The sequence below is a fragment of the Gadus macrocephalus genome, chromosome 17, assembly GCF_031168955.1.
Source record: "Gadus macrocephalus chromosome 17, ASM3116895v1".
NCBI lineage: Eukaryota > Metazoa > Chordata > Actinopteri > Gadiformes > Gadidae > Gadus > Gadus macrocephalus.
The window spans coordinates 12,174,665-12,193,791 of NC_082398.1; the positions used below are offsets into that span (position 1 = coordinate 12,174,665).

At 45.8% G+C, this 19,127-nt stretch overlaps 1 protein-coding gene across 1 annotated transcript in view; it reads left to right on the plus strand.

The window, feature by feature from the left end:
* LOC132475417 (pyruvate carboxylase, mitochondrial-like) overlaps positions 1-19,127 on the plus strand; it is a 257,477-nt gene that overhangs the window by 113,824 nt on the left and 124,526 nt on the right. Inside the window, exon 12 of the mRNA XM_060076545.1 lies at positions 7,450-7,632. Within this exon, the coding sequence (XP_059932528.1) occupies positions 7,450-7,632 (183 nt within the window). The remainder of the gene's footprint in view (positions 1-7,449; positions 7,633-19,127) is intronic.

The window sequence follows — 19,127 nt, forward strand, 5'->3', positions numbered from 1 at the left end:
GTTTTCAACACCAAGGCAATAGGCTTGTCATCCTTGCCTCTCTGACTCCCCCTTTTTCTCTCTTGCGCGTTCTCTATCTGTCTCTCTCACGCTATTGTCTGCTGCTCTATTTCTAATTGGCAAGGTAGTAGTTTGAGATGCTGGCTGTCTGCTCTCTCTTGCTCTCACGTTCTCTTTCTCTCTGAGAAGATTCATTTGTTTCCCCTTCATAGCTCTTTAATTTTCTCCCCGTCTTCCACGTAGCGGTACACACATAAACATGCCCACACGCACACTCAGACAGCCGATGAATTACCTTAGTCTGTGTTGCTGCCTTTCACCTATTCCCATCCCGTTATTTATGGTATTCTCTCTCGCCCTCTCTTTATTTTTCCTTCTCCATTTATTGCTGTATTTCTGGATCTCCTTGCAACTCCAGAGCAGGCTGGCGGTGAGGCATCTCACTCTGCAGCGAGACGTCAAACTGTCGGGATCAAGGCCAGTGTCTTTGGGCTGGGGGTAGAGAACCGACCGCTATACAGTCCTGTGAACCAGTACTGTCCTAGCGTCTAGCGGTGACTGCGACTGGATGCCTGGACTCTCCTTATGGTTAAGCGGCCAGCACGTCCATCAACAATTTAAAATGTTTTGCCTGTATGCATGTATGTACCTAATCACCCCTTGAAGGAGGGATCCCCCGCTCCAGATTTCAGGGAGGAGGGAGTATTTTTCTAGCCTTCTGGGGGGCTACGGTCAGGGGGGGTCATAAATATGCAACCTGTTGAGCCCTTTGAGTCCGTACCAGTGATTAAGGCCTAAACAAATAAAATATAATCAAATTGATTTGTTCCCTGTATGTAGGTCAATGTAACAAAAACCACCGCGTGGTGAAGGCACATTTACGTCCCAATCGTCACGCATCGATATATAACAAACAGCAGCGCTTGTTTCCTTCCCTTTCGTCCATTATATCGCTTGTAGTAGTATTATTTGCTCACTGAATTGTTCAGTGAGCGTTATTTCTTTGTTATTGGCTAATTAATGATCCGGAAAATGGCGTTACCAGCAACAACAGTTATCCCGCTCTCCGCTCATACTGTAAGATAATAAAGATACGCAGCAAGACCTTGTTACAGACCGCAACGTATGGCCTGGTAAACACTCACCATAGTAGGCACACACGACAAGAATGTTTGTGTTTTTGCGTCCCTCACTTAAAGGACTAATTCAATGAAAACATTAAGCGGTACAGCTGGAATATAACTGCCTCAACAATGGGTGTTTGATTGCCTTTTATGTTGTGATAAGCCAATTGGATATGGCTCACAAATAAGAGGGGGCGGGGGGTGTTTAGTGCTTCATAATGGGTGAATCGGGGTGGAGTGGGGCTGCAGGCTTTTGCAGAAGAACCTAAATTGATAAACATGGAGTGGTTCTTGGCAAGGCTGAGAACGAGACGTTTGGAGGGAAAGTGAGACTGAGGTCAAAAACTCACTTGTACAGCACGTTTATTATTTTTGTAGACAATTCTATCCAAAGCGACTTACACGGGAGACCAATCGACACATAGGAGAAAGAATTGGGCTGGGTAGAGTGCAGAGTAGCTGGAAGAGTTTGAAAGGTGATTGGAAATGGTTTGTAGATATTTGATTAATTAGTGGTAGGAATGTGCGTCGATAGTTGAATCATCGCAACGCTTTTCGAATGAGACCAACTGACTCAGCAGTGCTGCATCATGGGAGTTAGTTAACTCTAGAAATCCTTTGTGTGTTTTTATATGAAAAAAAAGTTATCTCTCTTTCCGTCACTTTTCTTTGACATTAGCCCACCCACTAGAATCCAGCGGGGGTACTTTTGCACTTGGGTTACTTACTGGAGGAGCCGTAAAGGAGAGGACGAAATGGCTAATGTCCCAGTGTGCAAACGGTTCCATCACAGGAGCCCTGCTCTCCTCGTTCAGTCCAATTTGCCCTGCTGCTTCTGGTGCCATTAGCTGCTAATGGATCCGACCTGACACTGACGGACACGCCGAGTGAGACACTGTCATAGGCGGGGGACGGGCGTCGGGAGAGAGGGGGGGGATTGAGGGAGGGAGGGAGACGAAGAGAGTGGAGGGAGGGGCCGAGGGATGGAGTGAGAGGTTGCTTCGTGGCGAAGAGTTGGGAGACCCCGAAAGAGAGATGGGGAATCTTTGAGGGAAGGGCGGGAGACGCCTGGAGAAAGGAGAGGGGGGGGAGATTAAGAAAGATGTATGGAAAGTGAGACGCAAGCAGAGAATCAATGCAGTGAGAAGGAGGCGCCGCGGGAGAGACGCATACGGAGAGAGGAGGCGGGAGTCTTGTGGAGGAAGAGGGGGAGACACCTAGAGAAGGAAAGGGAGAGAGGATAAAAGGAGCGTGCTGTTAGACGAGCCCTGACAAAGAGGCTGACATCCTGACCTCCATTATTAACGTGGACCCTTCTCTAATGATTCTTCCTCAATGCAACTCTGAAGCTCCCTGCCCGCTCTTCCCCCACTCCCTCGCTTTTGTCTCCCAAATGTTCTCTCTTGGCCTTGATCTAAGGATGCGCGCGCGTGTGTGTGTGTGTGTGTGTGTGTGTGTGTGTGGGGATGGGTGGGCGGGCGGGCGGGCGGGCGAGAGAGAGAGAGTGTGTGCAACGGAGAAGAGAGCGAGTAGTGTAGCGATATTGTTGTTCCGTTCATCTCATATCTACATACCCTGCAGCCAGTATGAATATTCTTTATATTGTGACACACGCACACACACACACACACACACTGATGTGGAGTAGGAGGAAGAAATGAGGAATATTCTAAATTTTGCACATGGCAGACAAATGTGCATATGCACATTTTAAAAGGCAACACACAGACACACCCACAGAAACACACACACACACCGCCATTGCTACGCCAAGGATTCACCCCCATAACCGCTGAAAATAACATCAACAAACCCAGTCCCCTTTTCATGCGTCTCCCACGGTGACCAAACAAGCCAGTAAACAGGGGCGAGGAGGCGGCCCTCTTATCGTACGCTATTCAGATGATCTGTGCCGGTCAACGACATAATGACTTCTTTAGGAACACGTTGCTTAGGGACCATTGATTAAGGAGGGAAGGAGATGCACCAATCCCAGCCAGATCCCTCCCCAGCTGTGGTTAAACAGGCACTTTTATCCAACCGTGACCTGCAGGGGATTCAGATCCATGTCATTCAGGAACGGGTTTGGCCTATCTTCCCTCCAGGTAGACTGGGGACCCCTGGGGATTGAACACACAGCCTTTAAGCTTGGAGTTGAACATTCTAGGCACGAAATTATGTATACTTATTACATGGGTCTTCTCAATGCCCTGGAACGCTCCGTTCACTTGTATGGGCTCTTCACAACTTCCGGCGTGCTAAGTATAATTGACCGACTTTTTGCCTCTAATGACGTTTTTGGTATCACTCCGCAAGTAGTCCGGTAACTTGTCAACCCCAGCGTCTTCGGTTGCTAAGCGACGGCATCGTCTTTGGCAGACTATTTCTCTGCTGATCAACACTACCAACAGTAGCGTGTGGTGCCTCTTCATTTCGGTGGGGCAGAAACTTCTGGCGTATGACCACACCCAAAATGTATACATTTTTTTTGGAACTTGCCCCAACGATCTCATGTGTGCAAATTTCTCAATAACAATTCTGTTGAAATCAGGTATTTCTCAATAACAGCTCTGTTTAAATCAGGTATGCAATCAGGTATACAATTAAATTTTTTTACAACAAAAAACTGTTTCTTTTTGAGCAACCACATAGACAATTTTTCTTCTCATACCATGCTTGGGAGAAAGTTCTGTTGTACGTTTTCCCTCTATCCTTCGTTTGTTGGTTAATACGAATATCCGGTTTGTCTGGTCCAAGTTGTTTGATGGCTAATATCTTCAAATGAAGTTGTTTGATGGCTAATATCTTCAAATTTTAACAGAGACTCAACAGTGTTAATCGCAGGTGCAATACCACTCGCCATGGCTGCCAACAGTCCTAGAATATGACCATGGGGCAGACTACTTTACGACCATATGGGCGTCTTATATCGCAGATTACAATTCTTATTGCAGCCTGCAGGGTTATGTGAGAAACATACGGAGGGATGCGGTCGCTGAGCTGCCCTGCCCCAACATTGCATGACACGTTAAACTCAACTAGAATCGCCACCATCATCCACAATTTGATGTCAACATACCAAAAATAGTTGGAAAGTCTTCAGAAACTATAGATAGTTAATGTGACAATCACATTATAAACTTGGAGCAATGATTTACTTAGGAACTATTTTTTTGGGAGCATGCTTTTGCAGGGAGTTCGCTGCCCCACCTGCCCATATGGACGGCACGCGCCTGAATATGAATGCTGGTAACAAATAAATTGTAAAAAGACACACCATGTGAAGTTAGTTTTTCGTTTTGGCAAGTAGCCGTGTAATGAGCGGAATAATGTATAGAACGTCGCCCGTCATTATTTTCCCAATAATGACCGGCGTGCTATACGTATTTCACACGCGGCAATTAGATGGATCACTTGAAGAAATTGTATACATACATTCCCTCTGGGGAAACCCATGCTAAGAGTGCATTCATGGTATCGGAAGACATTGTGGATAATGGTGTCCACCAAATGTAATACACGTATTTCTATTTATTCAAAGTTTTACCAGTTCTTCAGCACGGGCAGTATGACAAACAGACAAACTGACTTCTCAAGGTTCTAAACCGAACCTGGCCCGTGATTAATTATGATTTTATTAATTGTATCGTGTAACATTTATTTTACGAGGACCCATAATTAATTATATTGACAAGTTTGGAACAGTGTAAAACATTGATCTCAATGGGAAGCCAATAGTGTCAATTGCACTCTTTACCTCAGTTTTCCTTTTACATATTATTGGATTTGTCACGGCTTTTGAATCGCATTTCCAACTCGTCTTCGCCTCACCACATGGCGCGTCGTTAAAGGGTGTATCACAATCCGTTAATAAACCCAATGAAAAAAAAAAAGATATTCAAATTTCAGAGAGGTCCCCCTTCAATGGATCCATCCTGGTCGATTCATAAGAAACCACTTTGTCCACCGGTCCATTAGCGACCCCGGTCGGACACGGCGAGCGGAGTGCAGAGGCGTGGCATGGCGGCTTCATTATGGAGTAGCTAATGGGGTCCTGACAGCCATCGGGGGGCCCGCAGACGAAATGGCCCCGCTAGCGATCGCTGTAATTGTTTTTTCCTGGGCCTGCAGGAGGTAGAGATGCATCGAGATAATAACTAAGGCTATAAATACACACAGCGATAATTAAGTACAAGGAAAGGAACGCTGTGTGGTGTGGAATTATGTATTTTCTTTTTATTATGTTTACTTTTTTTTTTTCTTTTCTATTTATACCGGGATTCATTACTTATTGTTCTGGTTTATATTTAACCCCCGAGGTGTGAATGGAGGAAGTAAAAAAGAGTAAAGAAGGGCTGTTTTTATCTGACAGAGTTGAAAAGCCGCAATTCATACGAGTGCTTGCTTGTATAATGCATTGTAATTATTGTGTCACTTCATCTTCAATCGTCCCTTTTAAGCAAACACTCCACCAGAGAGTTGGTGGTGGCTGTTTACCACAAGAGGCCATTTAGGAAATGAGAAGCACAGTGTTTGTTCAGACAGACCACAAGGTCCTTTGCAGAACTCCTCATTGTACGAGGTTGAAATGACAGCACTGGAGTACTTCTTTGCACTCCCCTCTCGCTCTCTCTTTATATCTCTCTCTCGCTCTCTCACGCTCCCTCTCTCTCTCTCTGGTGTTTAATTGCGGTTAGAGATCGAAAGCAGACAAGGAAGTGTTAGGGTTGGTGTTAAATTTGTTTTCAACGCAGCAGGGACATTTTGTGTAACGATAACTACTCCACCAAGGATTCCAAAAAAGTCCACCAACAATATGCTAGGTTTAAACATGGGGCCATCAAACCTTCAAGTATGGCTGGAAATCAGAGCTCCAGGAAGTTCTTGGAACTACTGACTATGAAGTCAATTCCGGAATGTTCCCGAGTTGTTCCGGACCATTTGAAGCTGCCCGCTGAGGCCAAGCTAGCGACGACGTGCGACTATATGACGGCCCTTGAGTCAGACTTTTAGAACCTTATGAAATCGAGTTGACGTCAACCGTATGATAAAATCCATAAATAATATACTTATCAGAGCAAAACATCAGTTGGCCCTCACTGAATGCCTTCCAAGGGGCCTTGGAAGGGCCCTTTTTATGAGTGAAGGGGTGGGGGGCGGGGTGGAGGCGATACACACTCCAGTCCATCCACCAAAGTCCTTCGAATCACAGGCTGTGTGAAGATCAAGACCTGGGGAGAAGTCGGGGATTTGAACCATAAAGTGGAATAGTTAAAGAGGCGTGTGTGGAGGACAGGGCTAGTCACTCCCCGGCACAGCGCCCAGGCCACCATGACGGAGCCAAGGATTTATCCGGGAGGTAGTTCCCTTCGACCTGATTTGGATTGGCCAAGTTAAACTTTGATGGTAGGCAGATATCTCACCACCTCCGGTGTAGCTGCCTACCATTCAAAGTACTAACGTTACTCGTGTGTTAAGCATCCTTTTTGGAAGTTGTTGTTTTGATCAGTGTATATGCACGCTGTTTACTCCCAACTGGCGTCATGAACTTGTGAGACTTCGCAAACAAACAAAATAGGAACAGTTAGTTACTTCTGTGACAGGTCGTTTGGGGAGGTGGGGGGGGGGGGGGTGTGTGCTGGGTTGTCCCTGTCAACTTTTTTGCTCACACAGTTTTGTGCGTCTGTGCCGCGAGTTATGTTGAGTTTCCTGCAGCAGGTAATTGAGTCATTAGGATTCACAGCGTGAAAGTTGAGAACACTCCGTACCATTTAGGTTGTGTTAATGGCATGCGCCATTAGGGGGGGCGGGGGGGGGGATGCCTTGGCTGTCGTGCCTTCCTGAAGAAGACATCCATGTACTGTGTGCACTGCCTTGAGCTCTACTGTTATGACTGCAGCACGAGCGAAACACGGGCCATCGTGTGTAGCGTATGAAAGAGTAGGCCTAATTGGAGCCGGGTGTTTTCTTTTGTTGTTGCCGTCATTGTCAATTTTGTCCGTTTGTAATGGCCTGTCACACACAATCTGTCCCCTCGCTCGTCTGTCGCCTGCCTCGGAGCGAGCAATTAAGTGCTTCTATCGTCACTGACGGACTTTCAAGTACTAGACGGCACCAATGAAACCGATTTTTATTGGGGGCAACCGCCGGAAAAAACGTATTGACTGAGAACTACTTTATACAAAGAAATTTCACCTCCCATTGGAATCTGTGCGAAATGTTCACATGTTTTGAGTTGTGTAATAATTTTTGTTTGTTAGTTTATTGTTTTTTGTCCAAAATGGCAAACAGCCTCTCTGACCGTTGAACGTTTCCCGCCTTTCAGGTGTTCCGCAGCGGCGAGGGCATGGGCATCCGGCTGGACAGCGCGTCGGCCTTCCCGGGCGCCATCATCTCCCCCCACTACGACTCTCTGCTGGTCAAGGTCATCGCCAGCAGCAACGACCTGCAGGGCGCCGCCTCCAAGATGAGCCGTGCCCTGGCCGAGTTCAGAGTCCGCGGCGTCAAGGTAAGGGGCCTAAAATGGCCGCCCTGGTGTGTGTGTGTTTGAGGACTGTTGTGTTGTAGTTGTGCTGGTGTATTTGTGTGCGTTGTGCAGATGTATGGGCAGGCATATATATGTCTATATGGTTGTGGTAGTGTGTTGGAGTATGTGGTAGTGTACCTGTGGTAGTGTATTGGAGTGTTTTTGTGTTGTTGGTGTCCTGGTGCATTTGTGAATGCACCAGGACATTTGGAATATTTTGTGTGCATTTGTGGGGTTGTATTTGTGTATGTTGTGCTAGTTTGTTTACATATATGTGTTTGTATGGCTGTGGTGGTATATATGTGTTGAGTGTCCTTGGACCATGAAAAGCTACATGCTTTGTTGGTCCCACTAAGAGTCCTGTCAGCACTTAACACACGCACACACGGACACACACACACACACACACACACACACACGGACACACACACACACGGCGGACACACACACACACACACGGACACACACACACACACACACACACACAGACACAGACACAGACACGAACACACACACACGGAGACACACACAGACGTGCGTGAGTGAGTCTGTATATGAATACTTTATAGTTCTTGCTCATTCAGCACTGGCATTCTAGTATCTCTCTCAATGGTGCACTCCACAATCCATTGATTGTGGGCACCTTGTGTACTGATTTCTCAATGCCACTTAGTTGTGTTTAATGAAATATTGAAAACGTTAATTTTACAAAATATACTAAAATCAAGTGGGAGAGAAACAAGCTTGTGATGAATAAAATGCTGACTAATCAGTGTTGAAGTGTTGAATAAGTGTTATGTACAACACACAAGGAAATAGTGTGTGTGTTTGATTGAGATGCAGTCTGTGTTTGTATGTTAGAGGAGCCAGAGAGTGTGTGTGTGTGTGTGTGTGTGTGTGTGTGTGTGTGTGTGTGTGTGTGTGTGTGTGTGTGTGTGTGTGTGTGTGTGTGTGTGTGTGTGTGTGTGTGTGTGTGTGTGTGGTGTCAAACATGTGTTTCCACCATGTCCTTCATTTTCCGCTGCATCTGTGCTAGCTGTGGTTGTGATGTATGGTTTCCATGGCCACCCTTTCCTTTCACTTCATAGTAGGTTTTGGGATGGTTAAATCCCTATTATCACCAATTGTCTGGAAACTTATATGTTAGGGGTGGGAATCTCTTGGCACCTCAGGATTCGATTCTGATTCAGAGGTCAATGATTAGATTCTAAAACGATTATTGATGCATCTCGAAGCAATTTTTTTTTTGTGTACATTTCCATGCGGGATTTTCAAAAAATATCTATCCATCTGAATTTGCTACTCAGAGTTTACTGATCAGTTCCTACTTTTGTGATAATCATTAAAGAAATCAACAGATTAATTACCTTATCTAATTATATTTGATTAGAGAAAAAGCTTTTGTCACAAATATGACTTTCTATGAACAATCCAATAATCAATGTAGCTTGCATTACAACACACTATGGAAGTAGGTAAAAAATAAACAGATTTAGTTTTCTTTTCTTTCTAATCTTTCTTTTCTATGTCATCAAAGAAAACGCTGTTCTTAGTCAATTATAAGAATAAGAAATTGTTCGTCGTTTTTGTGTCTGGCTGTTAGTTTGCGTGCATGCTATGCGGAGGCTGAATCGCAATCGCATCCAGGCCAGATTTGCCAATACACATTGAAGATAAATTAAATAATTGTAAACCTACTCAAATTATCCCTCTCTGTCCAACAGAATGTTGCAGGCGGCGAACAAATGTAATAAAAAAAAATGAAAAATTATAAATATATATATATTTTTTTTTTAATTCTGATTATTAATTTACCTGAATCGAGACGGAATCGTTCTACGCAGAATCGCGATGCATCGAATAATCAATTATTTTTCCCACCCCCTATATGTTATACGTAGAGAGATAGGGTTCCTGTTGGTTTCCCCACAGAATGTATTATGTATTGGGGGGGAGAGAGCGAGACTGGGAGAGGGAGACTTTAACAAAGGCAGGCTGAAATACTTACCGCACCAAAATAATCTGACAGTTAAAGTCAAAACGTGTAACTTCTCAAACAGCCCGCAGATACAATTTATTCACATCCTATAACTGATGTATGACAGGAATAAAAAATGCTGGCCAGCCGGTAACTCTTTGTTTACCAGAGTCTTACTAGAAACAAGAAAAAACTCTCAACACCCCTCCCACTCACACCATGCAGCCAAGCTAAGCTCTAATAAGAAGTTATTATTTAAGTTATTGAATACTATTGAGTTATTGATTTTTTTTTCTGAATTCTGAAAGTCGCCTGGCTTCTAACTGGGAGGGGCTGAATCTTACACGTGGTGACTTTAAGGAACGAAATGAGGTCGAACGTGTCAGCTGTAAATATGCATCGGAGGCAAAGTGTTAATCCCATAATATTCCCAGGTTTTTTTTGGATTGAATTGTGATCAAGCACAACACCGATGTATGCGCCGCCATTTTTATTTTCTCGCTATTTGTGCTATTTGATTAACCAGGATAGGATCTGTGTGTGGAGATCAATCCGAAGGAAAGATATCCATTTTGTAGGTTTTTTTGTTATCAATGGTGCTATTCAGTCCAGCTCTATTAAAAATGTACATTTAAAAGCCCTTTGTGGATATAGATCATTGAAAGTATTTGAAAATGACGCACACTTTTATATCTTACTCTACTGTTACCTTGGTTAACTTAACGGAAGTATCAAGGACATTCCGTAGCTCTGCTGTTAAGCCTGAAACAGTTAATGTAATGTGTTTATCAGTGAAACTAATGTTCAACTGTTTCTGTTCTTTAACCGCCTTTCCTCAACCATCCAAGACTTTTCTATAAAAAAAGTTAGTTCCAGTTATTCATTAACATATCAATATATTAATGTGAAATCCACTGCCTCTAATATCTATTCAGTCTCTGTACATGATATTCCCCTCCATTGCAAATGCCGGTGAATTCAAACAAAAACTTTTAACTGCTTCATTACCAACGATCAGCAACTCATACTGTAGAAGAAACACTCCCAGCCTCGTTCATAGCAGTGCGGTTGTATAGTGTTCACATGGACATGTCTTATGTCTTTTCAAATGTATGCTGCCCTGAAACCAACTTGACTTGACTCTGTGAAAACAATTATCCCCTTGGGGACAATAAAGAAACTAACTAACTAACTAACATCCACAGTCTATCCCTGTGCCATATGAAGCATATCGATGGTGGATACAGCCATGGAACACACACACACACACACACACACACACACACACACACACACACACACACACACACACACACACACACACACACACACACACACACACACACACACACACACACACACACACACACACACACACACACACACACACACACACACACACACACACACACAGAGAGAGAGAAGAATACAAACACGTGCACTTTGGCAGTCTCTCGACACACCAGGTTCTCTGGGATTGGCCCGTATGTGATGGTGCAACGCCAGAGATGGAACACACAGGCCACAGTGTATAGCTCCTTCCATTGTTTAGGATTCAGTCGGGCATTTCAGACAGCTCAGTTCAGTTCTTGTGTGTGTTTGTGTGTGTGTGTGCCATAATGTCATGCGTCTGGCAGTGAAAAGAGGAGAAACCGAGATGGGTGGCGGGGCGACAGAACTGCCAGCAGTGAGAGGGAGAGAGAGCGAGGGTAGAGAGACCATAAAGGTCACAGGAAGTAGAGCGGGTGTAAAAGGAAAATGACAACAGAGGGGACCCAGCCTTTAGTGAGATTCACCTGTGTGCGTGTGTGTGTGTTTGTGTATTTGGATGGATACGCATGTGTAAGAATGAGGATAGGAGTTGTTATGGGCCATCACACTGAAATACACATCAATCACGCGTGGGTGCAGGCGAGGAAGCGTGACGCGGGTTTTCACACGCTCGTGAGCATGCACGCAGTGTGTGTGTGTGTGGGTGTGGGGTGTGTGTGTGTGTGTTCTCTCTTAGACTAATTTTCTCATTTGTGTGAATGCCATCCCTTTGTATATGTTTCTCATGTTCAAACACTGTGTATGTGCGTGTGCATGCGTCCGTGTCACCACCCGAGTTGCCTTTAGGGTAGCCTTAGGTGGCCATATCTCTACCTCCAATCAGACTGGTCAAGTTCAGATCTCTCTCTTTGAAGATTGCGTGTGGTGGTGCCTCTTGCTCCGCTTTAACCTCCTAGATCACAGACATGTTCCTCCATCTGACACATGTCTGGTTTCTCCCCTCCTCGTGTGCTTTGATCCCCCCTCTCTTCTCGGTGTCCTAATTTCCCTGTGACTCAGCCTGCAGTCTCTTCTGTTACCGTCTAATTTGTATTGAATGCTTTTCTTCAAAATTCACTTTTTATAGAAAGCCATTAATGGAAATGAGTGTTGGATCGTTTGTGACTTGTGTGAGTGTATGTGTGTGTGTGTGTGTCTTTCATCATTTCTGTCTCTCTTCTGCTGTTAATGTAATGGATGTTCATTGATGCAAAATTATTATGAACTTCTGTTAGTGTCCGTCCTGTTCAATGTTTGTCTGTTAATTTATCATTAACAATCACTACTTCCTTCATCTTCGGGCGTTTGTTAGTTCATGTGTTGTGGTGTGTGTCTGTGTGTTGTGGTGTGTGTCTGTGTGTCGGAGTTTGTGTCTGTGTGAGCCTCCGCTTCTTCTTCATGGTTTACTGGGTAACTCACTAAGACATCTGTCTGGCCCAGAACTCCATTTCCCCGCACTCTCTCCTCCCTCCGGGGCGAACGACATATCAACAGGCATCCTCGCTCTCTTTCTCCTCCAAAAGTCTGTGATCTCTACTTTCATCCCGCTTTCTTTGATTCCTCCTGCCTCTCTCTCCGACTGTGTGGCATGAACTCACCATCTTTCTTGTTTGTCTGCTCTGCCTTTCTGCCTCTCTGCTTGTGTCTGTCTGACTCTCTGGCGGTCTGTGTCTCTCTACTATTCGTCCTTACTCTGTCTCAACCCTTGATTTACTCTCTTTCTCTCACTCTCTCTCACTCCTTATTTCAATCCCTCGCTCCTGTGAAGCGCTTTTCTTAGCCTTTCGCTTAACAGATCCTGCAAGGTTCTGCCCCGGTTATTTATGCTGATATGCCCGGAGATAACAAGCTAATTGTTAGCCAAATGAGTTGTAATAGTTGTTTGTTTTAATCTGATCTGCCCTATGTTCGGTACATTTGCTACCGGCTGCTCCCGGCGTTTCCTTATCTTGTAAACGCTCACCTGCAGGTAGACCTCGTTATCATTTATTAATGAATACATTTATCCACCGCAGAGTTGGGTGGGAGAATTACAGATGCAGCGTTGCTAGCCAAACAATAGCGCCGCTGAGACGGCCGACCGATTAGTTGAAGGTCAGGTTATCTGGTAGCACACATAATATAACTATCTCGGGTCCATCCATCTTCGTGTTTGTGGAGTTTGTTTTTCATAGTGTCTCTCTGGCCTTCAGACCTCCTTCTTGTTCTTTACTTTATTTTTCTCGGTGCTGGTAAAACCTAATGCCAACAGACTGGAAACACACGTGTGTGTGTGTGTGTGTGTGTGTGTGTGTGTGTGTGTGTGTGTGTGTGTGTGTGTGTGTGTGTGTGTGTGTGTGTGTGTGTGTGTGTGTGTGTGTGTGTGTGTGTGTGTGTGTGTGTGTGTGGATTGGTGTGTGTGTGTGTGTGTCTTTGGATTGGTGTGTGTGTCTGTCTTTGGATTGGTGTGTGTGTCTGTCTTTGGATTGGTGTGTGTGTCTAGCTGTGTGTGGAGAGACTATGGAAGACCGTGAGCAAGGGGAAGAGAGAGAGAGAGGGATAATAAAGAATGAGGAAGAGAACAGGGGAGTGGGCCAACATAGGGTTAAGTAATTGATTGTCTCTCTGTGTGTGCGAGTGTCTGTGGGCTTGGGATTGTTTGTGTGTGGGTTTTGTGGAAGAAAGTGAAAAAATTAAGAAACTATGAATTGGAGAATTAATTAATCTTCCCATCTGGTTACTTATCAGCAGGACAGACGTATTAGTTAATCAGTGAATACAGAACCACCTGCATATATGTACACACACACACGCACACACATGCACACAGAAGCACACACTTAAATACACACAGACACACAAGCACACACTTAAACACACACTTAAACACACACACACACACTTAAACACACACACACACACACACACACACACACACACACACACACACACACACACACACACACACACACACACACACACACACACTCTTAAACACAGACAGACAGACAGACAGACAGACACTGAATCCCAACCTCCTATTTTTTTCTCACCCACTGCCTGTGTGATCCCATCTTTATTGTTGGCTCTGCGGCGGGATGATCTCTAGCCCAATGTAGATGCCCAATGTTGAGAGAAGAGAAGTCAACAGACTGGCAGCGGTACCCCCTCCAGTAGTGATACTAAGCTCAGGGAACTAGCTTCCCATCCTAGCTTAACGCGGAGGCGTCTCTCTGTTATCTGCGTTAAAGACACGAGAGAAGCTCAATGCGGAGCCTGAGATAAACTTGGCTATGTACACACTGTGGTCGCACTGTTGTTAGCTCGTGGTGCGCGCTCGATTTCCAATCCATACGGGGACCTCTTTAATGCAGATTAAATAAACAGCTCGTCATTGGGATCGGGGCTGGAACCACGCAGGGATGTGAAGCATGAGCTGAAGCGAAGCTGACAGCCCAGAGCCAGCGGTCTCTTTACTACTGTGCTGCACTGCAGAGGCCTTCAGAAGAGCGAAACAGTTACATTTGATTGCATAAATAATACTTTTTGGAGCAATTTTACCGAGTCGCTGAAGGCTTTGAAGGCGGTGACGGCCCGCCGCTGTGATACCACTCTGTCACTGTCCTGTTCACACCAAAGTAGGGCCGCTGGAAGTTCTGTTATCCAGTGCTTGCGCGTTAATGTGTGTGTTCGCAGCGTGCTGCACTGTTTATATCATCTCCTCTCGTTTCACACGGTGGCAAGCTCTTTAAGCATACAATTAACCTTTTAATCGGTGTGTGTGTGTGTGTGTGTGTGTGTGTGTGTGTGTGTGTGTGTGTGTGTGTGTGTGTGTGTGTGTGTGTGTGTGTGTGTGTGTGTGTGTGTGTGTGTGTGTGTGTGTGTGTGTGTGTGTGTGTTCCTTTATGCTATTCATAGAGAGAGAGAAGGAAGAAGATTAAAACAGCAGTGTTGAAATGGGACGCCTTCCTCTGACGCTGTCAGTATTTCAGGAGCAGGGGAAGTAGGGCCGCTGAGATGGTGAGCCATTATATTTACATGGATGGAGAGCGAGAGAGGCAGAGGGGAGGGAGAAGGAAGTGAGGGAGGGAGAGATACAGAAGAGAGGGAGTTAGGGAGAGAGAGGGAGATAGACAGAGGGAGGGGAGAATGGGGAAGGGATAGATTCAGAGGGGGGGAGAGAGATGCAGAGGGAAGACAGAGGGAGAGGTGGGGGGGGGGGGCTGGAGATATTCGGAGAAGGGACACAGGAATGGGGGAGAGGAGAGAGGGAATGTTGGAGATAGCGACAGAGGGAATGAGAGAGAAAGAGAGCGACGGGGGACAGATAGATGGTATGGGAGAGGTAGAGAGTGAGGGAGCTTGGGGGAGGTTGTGCTTGACTGCTGAAATGGATGGCTGGGGCCAGGCCGACGTCTGGCCCCTGGAATAGCTTCTCTCTGCTTGTAGAAGTGACAGAGAGATTGTTAAGCCCGCTGGTACATAGTCCCCCAGCGGAGGACTACCCATCTCTCACACGCACACACGTGCATACACACAGCAACACACACACACACACAAACACACAGAAAGCGCACACACACACACACCAACAAACACACAGAAAGCGCACACAGCAACGCACACACACGCAAGCGCACAAAGCAACACACACACTCACACACAAGCGCACACAGCAACGCACACACAGAAACAGACCAAGAGGGGCACCTGCTAAAAAAGTGTATTTTTAGTGCAGCAACAATCTCCCTCTCTCCCTTCTTTCTTTCGCTTTTTTTCTTTCTCTTTTATTGCCCTCTCTCTTATTTGCCCACCTTCCCAATCTGTTACGTAGCGCCGTCCCCAACCAACCGGTCGGCTTTACCAGTGCTAACTTACACACCACAGCCATTGCAAACACACACAGACACGCACGTGCGCACACATCGAAAATGGAAGAACTAAGAGTTTTCCACGGTGCGTCTCACACAAAATTAGAGATTAGTTGCAGGAAAACATCTTAGCCAACAGTGCCTGAATCCACCTTTATCCTTCTACGAAAACAATCTGCCGAATCTGTACACACACACACACACACACACACACGGGGGGGGGGGGGGGGGGGCAGTTGGAGGTTATCAGGGGGGGGGGGGGGCAGTTGGAGGTTATCAGGGGGACTTTGTGTGTGTATAAGTGTCTATGGGGAGAGTGAGGGTGTTAGCAGATAAGAGAGAGAGGCAAAGAGAGTGAAAAGAGTGTCAGGAAAGATCTCAGTAAAGCACTAAGTAAGACAATCATTGACAAGGGAAGAGAGAGTGGGGAGGGAGGGAGAGTGGGTGGCTGCGGGGGAGTTTGGCAACAACAGTAAAAGTGCAGAAAGGAGGATGGGGGAGGTATGGATGGGAGAAAGATTGTGCGGAACCAAATGATTCAAAGGAAATGGAAAGAGGAGGAATTGGCTTGCCAACACACAATGCAATGACTAATAAGGGGAGAGCGTCTTCTACTCTGGTTTGTAGGTGTGTGTGTGTTTGTGCAGCATTACGTTTGGGCTGTGTTTGTTATTGTGGTATGTTTTGTGTCTAGTGCAAGGAAAGCAACGGTCACAAATGCACACAGCTACTTCCAACAAGCAAATGGAATAAGGATAAGAAGAATGGACTTCAAATGCCAAATGACATTTCCATCTATTGGACTTCCATGTCGGCTCCCTGTCATTCTCCTTTACGCCTTCTCAGTCTATACAGCTCTTTACTCCCATCTCCATGTATCTCCTCCTTTGCCCTGTCTCTGTCTCTCACTCTCACTCCTACTCTCACTCCCATACACACCATCTTTCCCACGCCTGCTCAACTCTTCGCCAAAAAAACCTCAGCGAAGACAAGCTTCGGCGTATGTTTCCCGCCCGAATGTGTACTGGGTGCGGTCCTTCTGACTGGGTGGATCGGTAAGCAGTCTGGTGTGCAGTGGCAGCCGGTCTCGTCAAACATACCGTGCCCGAGAATGTGTCGTTGATAAAAGCGTGGGGACGGAGAGCGAGAGCGGGAGGTCGACGGAGCGAGAGAGTTGAAGATGACCTTGCGGAAGGTGTGAAATCCAGATTGGCCGTGGTTGCAGTGTATTCCTCAAGGGACGCCACCCCTTGGCTTTCTACTTAATCCCGCTATCGGAATGTAGCATTTGTTAGCTTGGCATGTATTGGTCGTTTAAATCTAGGTGGAGTTCCGAACGTAGCATTTGTTGGCCCAGCATGTCGTGTCCGATAATCGGTTGGTGTTAAACTCGAGGTGGAATTGAACGCCAGCAGAGTTGCGTCACCGTTTTCAATGAGCGCAGATGTTTGGTTGTTTTTTTCGTCGGTTGCTGATTGATTGGTTTTTGTTGTCGCACCTCTATTTTGAAACCGGTGTGAAATCCAAAATGTTGAGGATGTTTCACGCTTGTGTTGTGTGTGTGATACGCTCAGCCGCCACCTCGTTTAGGAAAATGTAATTAACGGAGGGGAACAGAAGTTCATTGTTTGAGAATTGAGGAAGATGAATTTGTCTTGTCTCTATTAGAAATGGCGCAGTGTACTTTCCCTCGCAAACTCGTTCATAATGTGGGTTGTAAGAATGTCAACCCACGGGCGGGCACACACTGGACCGGGGCCCCGTCCATCGGCCTATTTGGCGCCCCTGTGCACACACATTGACTACTTGATGACTCTTATTGCTCACACACCCAGGAAGTTCTGAGGGGCTCACTCAACAACCACAAACACAACTGTCCCCGACAAAGAATTTTGGTAATTTGGTTGTTTTTCTTTTTTTCCATAACAATTGTCTTTAGCTCAATTGGTTCGTTTTTCAATCTTAACCATTGATATATTTAATTTCTGCTTTTAATTGTAGTTATTATTTAGGGAGGCGGTACATATCAAAGAAAAATTTAACGATAACTTCTCATCTGTGTTGAATGGTATATTCTTTGGGGACATTTTTATAACTCTAGACTTATCCGGCTTCATTGCGTTTTTAGTCAGGCTATTGTTACGGGCAGGGTACTTTAAATCTCCTGTTTTTCAGAAATACCAACCAAACAATGTCTCTGAAGACCCTGCCTCAGATCTGTAAATCCAAGCGTGAATATCTGTGAAACGTCTTTTTTAATAAACAATAAAACATCTTTCTAAAACGTAAAACGACCCTTTCAAACAAAGGCTGCTATTGAGATGTGCGATTCTCTAAAGACCCAACCGCAGCTTGACTGCTTTTCATTTTGACGTTCGTTTGTGATGTGGGGCGTTCCTGGCGGGTGATCCTTATCCTCGACTGACACAAACATTGTCTACCTAGAACCCTCCGTCTCATTAGTCTACTAGTTGATTGTGAGGGGGTCCGCGCTTAACGCAAGCAATGCATTGGATAAGGTGAGCACACACACAATAAGACCCTAATCCCCTTTAGCTTCGGTGTTTGAGTAGATGGGATTTCTTCTTCCAAAGGGACTTGCGGTGGTTCAGTGCATGTTTGTCGAGGGATATGAATCTTGCACCCTATCTACTAGACCAGTCTTTTCAACCTGACATCTCAAAGGTGTTGGTCCTGGTCTAGCTCTGGTCTGGTCTGGTCTGGTCCTGGTCTAGCTCTGGTCTGGTCTGGCCCTGGTCTAGCTCTGGTCTGGTCCTGGTCTGGTCTGGTCCTGGTCTGGTCTGGCCCTGGTCTAGCTCTGGTCTGGTCCTGGTCTGGTCTGGCCCTGGTCTAGCTCTGGTCTGGTCCTGGTCTGGTCTGGTCTGGTCTAGCTCTGGTCTGGTCTGGGTCTGGTCTGGCCCTGGTCTAGCTCTGGTCTGGTCTGGTCCTGGTCTGGCCCTGGTCTAGCTCTGGTCTGGTCCTGGTCTGGTCTGGCCCTGGTCTAGCTCTGGTCTGGTCTGGTCCTGGTCTGGCTCTGATCCGGTCTGGGTCTTCTGTTTATAGGAACAGGACGGTGGCGGTGGCTCCAGATGAAAACATGATGGCATTTTATCTGTCTACTGCAGCATGACTATAATCTGTAGGCGTATGTGTGTGAACGCCAAACATTTCTGGAGAGCTGGAGAGTGAATGTGCTATAGTAGTTATAAACAAAGGGCCCTATTACGCATTGTCTTCAGCCTGAACTGCATCCTTTCATACGCACGATAAACAACATCATTGAATAACTCACACAGGAAACATCCAGCTGCACAGATGTACTTTCCCAGTCACCGACC